This window comes from Gambusia affinis, linkage group LG24, assembly GCF_019740435.1.
Source record: "Gambusia affinis linkage group LG24, SWU_Gaff_1.0, whole genome shotgun sequence".
Taxonomy (NCBI): Eukaryota; Metazoa; Chordata; class Actinopteri; order Cyprinodontiformes; family Poeciliidae; genus Gambusia; species Gambusia affinis.
Window position 1 is genome coordinate 4,332,336 of NC_057891.1, and position 9,341 is coordinate 4,341,676.

General features: G+C 41.2%; 1 protein-coding gene across 2 annotated transcripts; it reads left to right on the forward strand.

Moving 5' to 3' along the window:
• The first annotated feature begins 1,323 nt into the window (after nucleotides 1-1,323).
• On the forward strand, nucleotides 1,324-8,929 carry lig4 (ligase IV, DNA, ATP-dependent). Of its 2 annotated transcripts, none has more exons than XM_044110168.1 (3): nucleotides 1,324-2,363; nucleotides 4,636-6,709; nucleotides 7,068-8,929. In XM_044110168.1, exons 2-3 carry the CDS (start codon nucleotides 4,641-4,643, stop codon nucleotides 7,732-7,734), a joined length of 2,736 nt encoding a protein of 911 aa, XP_043966103.1. In that variant the 5' UTR covers nucleotides 1,324-2,363; nucleotides 4,636-4,640; the 3' UTR covers nucleotides 7,735-8,929. The 2 variants fall into 2 exon arrangements, with proteins under 2 accessions (XP_043966103.1, XP_043966104.1); XM_044110169.1 differs by lacking the exon at nucleotides 1,324-2,363 and adding an exon at nucleotides 3,639-3,700.
• The last annotated feature ends 412 nt before the right edge of the window (nucleotides 8,930-9,341 follow it).

Below are 9,341 nucleotides of genomic sequence, written 5' to 3' on the forward strand. Positions count from 1 at the left end.
TTTATGGGTAGTTCCTGTGTGAACATTAAACATGTTGATAAGAGAGATCATCCTGACATATCACTGGAGGGAAAATGATGTGGATTGATGTGTTTGAGTTGACATCAGTATGACAGAAGATGCAGAGCGGGTTTGTTACTGATTCCCAATCAATCAACTCTGGCACAGTTCTGTGGTTTGAATTCAACATCACTCAATGTAACTTTACTTCATTTCGGTGTCGTGTCAGGAGTTATTTTCTGCAGCTTTATAACTTGAAGCAGGGCGGCTGATGGTATAAAGTTGGATAAGGTGTACTGGAACATGCTGCAAAATATATTCCAAGAATGAAAGTAAAAAGCTGCTCACACACCTTGAATTTGTTCACATCAAGTCAAGTTTTATGACTTCCTACCTCATCTTGCTCACCCCATAGAGAGGCTCTACGCTCTATTTGTGGTTCTGGAAATAATTACACAAGCCAAACATCGACACCAATTCTGATTCCCAATATCTTTGCAGCAGCATTGCAGGTTAGCAAAAGCCACTCAAAAGTCTGTAAAGTTCATCTTTTACCAAACCAATCCCATCTCTACCCATCTGTCCTCATTTAGTTTGATGCTGAAACAGAAAACTTAGCTGCCTGAATCACCTCTAGACTCATGATGTAACCAAGGAGGACTGGCACACGGCTCAGCTGTCTGTCTTGACAGGGCTTTTACTTGAAAGTAATTTCCAAAATCCGGCGAGACAAGGAGTGGGAGAGCTGTTAGGACACTCCGACTTATGACTGAGACTAAATAAGGGAGACATCCAGACAGATATTAAACAGACGGGCAGCGCTCTAATTTTAGTCTCTACATTTTAGCCGGGCGAAGGAAGAAAAAGCCTTGCACAGTTTTGTGTAGAGTGTAATTTAGGTGAGCTGAAAACCGAGTGAGACTGTTTGCTGATGAGTTCAGTCGTGCCTTGAGGCGGCGGTGGATCAGAAGAGGTTTCCACTCCTATTCTGTTTACAAAACAACCACTGGGAATGCACATTAGGGAGTGCTTGCGTTGGGAACAAAGTGTACTGAAAGCACTCTCTCATACGCCCTTCGATGTGTATCAGTTAAAGCCGCCTCTGCTGCGACACGTTCACCGCTGCAAACACAACAAGCTTTGTGTCGGAGCACTCAAATCAGGTGAGAAAAACAGCTCCTGATGACCTCAATTACACAAGTACTTATTGATCGCCTGGAGCCAAGTTCAAAACCCGCACAAGCTAAAACCTGTGTAGATACTTTGGGAAAGAATAAACTATTATATGAATTAAAAAACTGTTTAGGAGTAATGTTATGCACCATGAAACAAGCATTTATTTCCAGAGGCTTCGGAGGACAATCTGGCTTTCATTATTTGAGCTCTTAGTTTAGTCAGGAATGTGGCTTTCTCAAAATTACAAATATTCACAATGGTGAAACATGGTTGTGGCAACATGATGCTGTGGGCTTTCTTCTTAGGTTTTCTGCCTCTACATTTTTAGCTTCCCGCCATCAGACAACAACACAATTCAAATAGGAAAAAAATAGGAGATTTTTTGGCGCCCGCTCTAGTGCAGCGCCCCATACATCACATATAGTGCATACCCACTTTTTGTGCTGAAAAGTAAATACAGATGATTTTTGTTTGAAAATAAGGAGTGAAAAAGTTCATTGTTTATGAGTAGCTTTGCGAGGAACTGTATCTATCAGAGCATCAGTGTTTCCGTTGTGTTTCTGGAAAACTCCCCAGTTATAGTAAATAATCAATGAGCAGCATTTGGGTGAGCACGCTGATGCATCATCGCCCAGCAGGGGGGACAGGAAGTGTTTACGCCTGTCTCTGCATCAACAGTTGGTGTGAGTGAGGAGCCTGACGCGCTGCCTGATCATCATCAACACTCCCTCTTTTTCCTGTGTTCTTCCACGGAGATCTCCCTCAGTCCTGGATCAGCTCACTACAAACATCCTCCTCCTCTTTGCTCTCAGCGAGCTGATGCATGCCACGGAAGCAGTGACGTCACTTGTTTACTGTCTTGTAGGTCGCCCCGGAGTTGCAGTGCAGCACCTCATCCAGCAGGGCTTATGTAACTTCCCCCCTGCCTTCTGCATGACTGGCACTTTGCTGTTTTTATTCGCCATCTCTTCTTCTTCTCCCTCATGTGCAGGTGCGTGCCCTGACACGGCAGCCATGTTTGGCAGCCTGGCGTTATTTCACTTCCACTGGATTGTTTGTCTGGTCAAAGCGCAGCGAGTTCACTGCTGGAGCGGTTAACGGAGCTCCTCCTTCCACACACATAACCCACGGTCCTCCACTGCAGCAGCAGGAGAGAAGTAAACAACCGTGGATACGTGTGACTCAAGGTACACTGCTGCCAAGCTACTCCTACACGGTGATACGTCGCCCCCTAGAGGAAACACAAAGATGTAAACACAAAATGTGGCTTGCTTAAAAGCAAAATTAATAGATGTAATTTTTTACTTTCAGGGTTATGTTGTTAAAATTATATATATATATATATATATATATATATATATATATATATATATATATATATATATATATATATATATATATATATATATATATATATATATATATATATATATATATATATATATATATATATATATATATATAAATAATAATATATTACGTTATATTGTTTATTTTAAATACATTAGAAGTAGCACCAAAGCTGCAAATCATTTTTGAAAACAGCATTTTATACTTATTCATTTAATCTTTTTCTAATATTAATATTCATTTAATGATCTGAAACATTCAGATATGATAAAATACAGCAAAAAGTCTATTTGCAAAATTACACATTGAAATAAAAATAAAACTAAGCACAACGTGAAGTTGACGCATATCCTCAGATTTGCTTGCAGAAACTTATACATATACTCAAATATAACAGGAACCTATTGTATGATGGCCATCAGACTTTGAATTATTTCCTCAAATAATATTCCCCAACAAATAAGTAGTTGAGTATCTCCTATTCACTACACAATATCCTAAATTTAAAAAACATTCAGCAAAAATAAAGGCAAAAGCAATAATAAAACAAGCAGTTTAAACTTAAACAAGCCTCTTTAATTGTCTGCAGACCTTGGTCAAACACATGAAGTCAGTATGACTTGAATAAATCATTACTATGTGACTGAGATGACCCATGGACAAGTAGCTGACTGTGGACTCTAACCTGGGCCTATCTTACATAAACAATATAGTGAACAGAACCATGTTTGTATATCCAATTAGCAAAGGTGGGCAGTAGTTACATTTACTCAGTTACATTTACTTGAGTAACATTTACTTCAATTAGTCGTGTTACTCTACTGTACTTTTTACTTTTACTTGAGTAATATTCTCATTAATTCTCGCTACTTGAATAAGATTTCTGACTACTCTAACAGAAAAATGCATTACGCCCTCTGGTGGTATATTTCACAATAACAACATTTTAGCTTGGTACAATTGTGTCTAATTTCTTACCAGTACATATGTAAAAAATAAATAGATTTTATTTTTTTGGGGGGGGGATTCATTTTTACAGGTTCATGTAGCTAATTGCGAATGCACGATTTAAAGTCGGAACAAAAATATCTCAACGTGTTTCTAGGGGACCACTTTGTTGGAAGTAACAGGATGTAGCTGTGTTGATATTTGTTGGAGGAGCGCTACAAACACGGTAGCACTTTTTAACTCGTTAATTTGTCTATTAATGTTGAAAATATGAGTGTTGACGTGTTTTTAATCAGAACTGAATAGAAATAAGGTTACATTTTAACGTCTGTCGCTTAAGTTTTGTAAAAATGTATTAAAACCAAGGTGCTAATTAAAATAATAACTACAAAGAACTAACTTGTAATATGTGAACTTGCTAAATTAACGTAAGCAGATATAAAACGTGAAGCTTAAAATGTCACTTGTTTTATTTTATGGTGTTTGGTATTAATTAACTGGCCTATAGTGGGTACTGTGGACCTGTCTCAACACGACCGAACGCCGTTTCAGTAAAGGTTCATTTCAATACTTGCATTCTGGACCACATTTGACCAACTCTGCTTTATGATGTAAAATACTAAAGTGGGTCAAGCCTGAACGGAATTATTCAGCACTAATATGAACCCAAAGGTTTATTAGTATGTTTTATAGAATTATAATAACAACAAAAAGTGATAATAAAAGGAGTATTTGTATTTTCTTTGCAGACCTTTTTAGGACCTTGATAGTCCCAAGTGCGACACCCCGTAATCAGTCCTGGAATGGGTTAAAATTAATAATAGATCCGTTCTCCATCTGTTTTTATTCCAATATTACCCTGCTCAGCATGTTCTTTCTGTTAAGAAATGTATTCCACCAGGTGGCGCCATTTGAAACGGATTCATGGTGGCCGATTGCTAAATTATCACTTGTAAATGTTTTATGTTACCTAAGAGCGAAAGTGATACATTGCTTCAATAGTTATTGATAAACTAGAATAGAAATACAATCCTTATTTGTATAAATTCAGTTTGTTGGTAACAGAGTGACAGTCTAATGGAAATTATATACTGTATACACATTAAATTAGGTAATAATAAAAGCATTGTTTTTAAACATCTTGTTGTGTATTTTAAACAGACTTAATGATGGAGGGAACTTCCAAAAGTGGAGCGGCTGCTGCAGAGCCCAGTGTTGCTGCTCAGGTTCCTTTCCTTCACTTGTGCACAACTTTAGAGAAAATCCAGAAGTCCAAACTCCGTCCAGATAAATCCAAGATCCTTGGAGATTTCGTTGAATCATGGCGGAAATTTCATGCCGCGCTCCACAAGGACAATCCGAAAACTACAGACTCCTTCTACCCTGCTATGCGCCTCATCGTCCCGCCTTTTGAGCGAGAGCGAATGGCCTATGGCATCAAAGAGAGCATGCTAGCTAAGCTCTACATCGATGTTTTAGGCCTCCCAAAGAATGGCCCAGAAGCCAGTAAGCTCCTGAACTACCGTGCTCCGACTACATCCCAAGGGGAAGCAGGAGATTTTGCCGGTATAGCGTATTTTGTGCTCAAGAAGCGATGTACCAGCCAAGGAAACCTCAGTATCAAAGAGGTCAATGTCTTTCTTGACTCAGTGGCCATCAACAATGCCAGCAAGCAGAAGGATCAGGTAAAAAAGAGCCTGTTGCACCTCATCACTCAGAGCTCTGCTCTGGAGCAAAAGTGGCTTATTAGGATGATTCTGAAGGACATGAAGCTTGGAGTCAGCAAGGAAACTGTTCTCCAGGTCTTCCACCCGGACGCCGCGGAGCTCTACAATGTCAACACGGACTTAAAGAAAGTATGCCAGCAGCTGCACGACCTCTCTGTGTCTTTAAGCGAAATCTCGATTGAACTCTTTTCTGCCTTCAAGCCAATGTTGGCAGCGGTGGCCAACATCCGCAACATCGAGAAGCAGATGGGCAACAGCCCCTTTTACCTTGAGACAAAGCTGGATGGGGAGCGGATTCAGCTTCACAAGGATGGAGACGTGTACAAGTACTTCAGCCGGAACGCATTTGAATACACGCAGCAGTTCGGAGGATCGCCTCTCGAGGGATCGCTCACTCCTTACATCCACAACGTGTTCAAAAGCAACGTTGTAAACTGCATCCTGGACGGCGAGATGATGGCGTTCAACCCGACGGCGGGGACCTTCATGCAGAAAGGCAGCAAATTTGACATTAAGAGACTGATGGACGACTCTGAGCTGCAGACGTGCTTCTGCGTCTTTGACGTGTTGCTGGTTAATAACCAAAAACTTGGCAAAGAACCGCTGAAGAAGCGATATGAGGTTCTCCAGACGGTTTTCACCCCAGTCAAGGGTCGGATACATGTGGTGCCAAAGACAGAAGTGGGAACAGTGCAAGATGTAGTTAGTGCTCTTAACGATGCCATTGATAACAGGGAAGAAGGGATTATGGTGAAAGACCCTTTGTCCATCTACAAACCTGATAAACGAGGGGAGGGTTGGCTGAAAATAAAGCCGGAGTATGTGGACGGCTTGATGGATGAGCTGGACCTGCTGATTATTGGTGGTTATTGGGGGAAAGGAAGACGGGGCGGGATGATGTCCCACTTTCTATGTGCTATTGCAGAAGCGGCAAAGCCTGGTGAGAAGCCCTCGGTTTTCCACTCCTTCTGCCGAATTGGCTCAGGTTACACCATGAAAGAGTTATATGACCTTGGATTGAAGCTTGCGAAGCATTGGAAAGTCTACCGGAAAAACGACCCGCCGGCGTCCATCCTCTGTGGAGTGGAGAAACCGGAAGTGTACATCGAACCCTGCAACTCGGTCATCATCCAGGTCAAAGCGGCCGAGATAGTCGGAAGCGACATGTACAAGACCAACTGCACCCTGCGGTTCCCCAGAATTGAAAAGATCCGCGAGGACAAAGAGTGGCACCAGTGCATGACTCTGGCAGAGCTGGATCAGTTCCGCAGCAAGGCGTCCGGGAAACTGGCCTCGCGGCACCTTCACATTGACGGCGATGAACCACAGAAGAAGAAACGGAAGCTGCCTGTCAAACCCAAGAAGGTGGTTGGTGTCATTGACCACTTCAAGACCCAGGATCTGTCTGGAGTTTCCAAGGAGACGGACATGTTTGAGGATGTGGAGTTCTGCATCCTGAACGGCACTGAAGGTCACCCAAAGTCAGAGCTGGAGAAGGGCGTGGCCAGGTAAGATCACAAGCTTCCTCCCTCCATCCTTTTCTTCCTTTCTTCTTTTGTTTTACCTTCCTTACTTCATTCCTTCTGCTGCTCTGTCCTCCCTCCTTCCTTCCTTACTTCTTTTCTTCATTCATTCTTTCTGTCTTTCCTTTCTTTCCTTTTAACGTTTAATTTTTAAGAAGTTGACTGAGCCAAACCAGGATCAGAAACAAAAATGGAAATAGTGTGACACAAGCAAATCTTTTGACATTTTTTATATTTTTTTCTGGAATGGAATGAAACAACCATAAATGTGTTGTTAAATCACATAAATTTTTTTTAGACACTTTTTATCAAATAATTGATTGTGTGGCCGTCTTGCTGCCAGGTGTGGCGGCATTGTGGTCCAGAACCCGGGACGGGACACTTACTGCGTGGTTGCCGGCGTGGAGAACATGCGCGTGAAGAACCTGATTTCCTCCAATCAGCACGACGTGGTCTGGGCATCATGGCTGCTGGAGTGCCTGGATCAGAAGGAAGTGGTGCCATGGCAACCGCGCCACATGATCCACATGTCGCCCTCAACCAGGGAACATTTCGCCAAGGAGTACGACAGCTACGGTGACAGCTACTTTGTCGATACGGATGAGCAGCAGCTGAGGGAAGTGTTCAGCAGGATTGACGGCGAGCAGGCGGCAGCGGCGGCGGCATCTGTCAGCGCGGCGCAGGTGGAGGAGCGTTACGGCTGGGACGACCTTCCCACCAGCATGTTCAGACCCTTCACCTTTTACTTCGACATCTTGGATCAGAAAAGCGCAACAGGTGCTACCTGTCTGGACATCAGGGCGCTGGAGGTTCGATACCACGGAGGGACGGTGGCGAAGGCGCTGGAGGAAGGAGTTTCTCACGTCGTCGTCGAGGAAGAGACGAGACTCCTGGAGCTGAGGACGCTGAGGCGCCGCTTCAGGAAGAAGTTTAAGATCGTTAGAGACTCGTGGGTGACCGACTCCATCGCGGCAGGGCATCCGATGGACGATGCTGACTACCTGGTGTGATGCTACAACCGATTAGCAAAGTTTGCATTTAAGCTAATATTTTAACACAAAATCTTATTTTTCGTCGAGTTTCCAGTGCAAATATCTTAGTATAAGACAAAACTAACTTATAAATAACTTTTAAGCAAGATATGGGAACTTATTTTAAGTAAATAATTCTTCAGTATTGATGAAAAAGTACATTATTTAACTTATAACATGGGAAACATTTCTTGTTAGAGTTAAATAATCTGTCAGGGAAACAAATATCTTGCCAAAAAGTTGCTTGTATGTTGTTTTTTTTGTCTCATTTCAAACGGACAAAAATACTCGATAAGATTTCCAATCAGATTAGAAATAAAGTTAGCAATTATTTAGTTTTATTAATATACTTCTCAGGGTTTTAGCATAGTAAATGTTTTCTTTATGATTTGAAATTGAACAGTAAATAATGTCTTTATCCAGTTTGAATTAATTTAGGATATATTGAGAGGACGTTTTATGGGATTTTATGCACATAGGAAAATGATACATAGTGAAACACGGTGGTGGCACCATCATACTGTGGGGAAGTTTATCTTTTTTAGCACAGATGATATGTATGGAACGAAATGCTGAACTCTAAGAAACATTTTTGTCTCTAATGCAGAAAATGGCACTACCACAGCATGATGCTGCCACCACCATGTTTTACTACGTGTTGGTCTAAAAGTCTAAAAAGCTGCACTGAATGTGTACATTTATAATAAAAACGCGCACATGAATACTACATTCTTAGTTTTTAAGAGACACTATGTTCCGGCATCTATATTCTTTTTAAATTTATCTATTAAACTATTTTTATTATTTTATTGCCTTATGATTGATCAATAATGAATTTGAATCCTATCCACCTGTAGGACTGAATGAGCATTAACATGATTTGTTTATAGTCAATAAAATCTTAGTTTTATTTCGTCAGCATGTTTATTGGCTCGTTTTTAATAGATGACCTTCAAAATAAATAGCTTCAGAGTTTTTAAATTACGTTGGATTTAAATTATGTTTTTTGTTAAAAAAAGGCCACAGCCTTTCTGATTTCACATATATGTGGGCATTTGGTGGAGGATCTGTGATGCTGTGGGAATCTTTCTCGTCTTTTCTAATGGGTAAGATGAGTAATAATAATTGTAAAACTGTGGATATTTGTAAAAAGATGGTTCCTCCATTGAGTAAATGTGTGGTAGTGGTCTGTCTTTTTCTAACTGTCCCTAATTTGAGTTGTAACTTCAGAGAAGAATTACCCCGACCGCTGCCGGGAGCTTTACATCAGAGGTGCGGCCATGTTGCTTCTGTCTTCAGAAATGCCAGCAGTGCGTCTGGGGACTCGGTTATATGTTCTAACCTTCATCATCTTCGCCTCTTGGGTGCAGGTAAGCTCCCTGTAACTGCGCTGACCGTTGTTGTATGGAAATGCTGCATGAAAACATTTTCAACTGAGTTGTAACATTCTGGCAGGGGCAGTATTATGTAAAACTGACTTTTTTTGGCTTTAAATCACGTTATAATCATCAAAAACATACCTGGAGTGTTGTTTTGATTATTTCATGCATGTTTAATCTCCATGACAACCACTCAGCTGTTCAAAA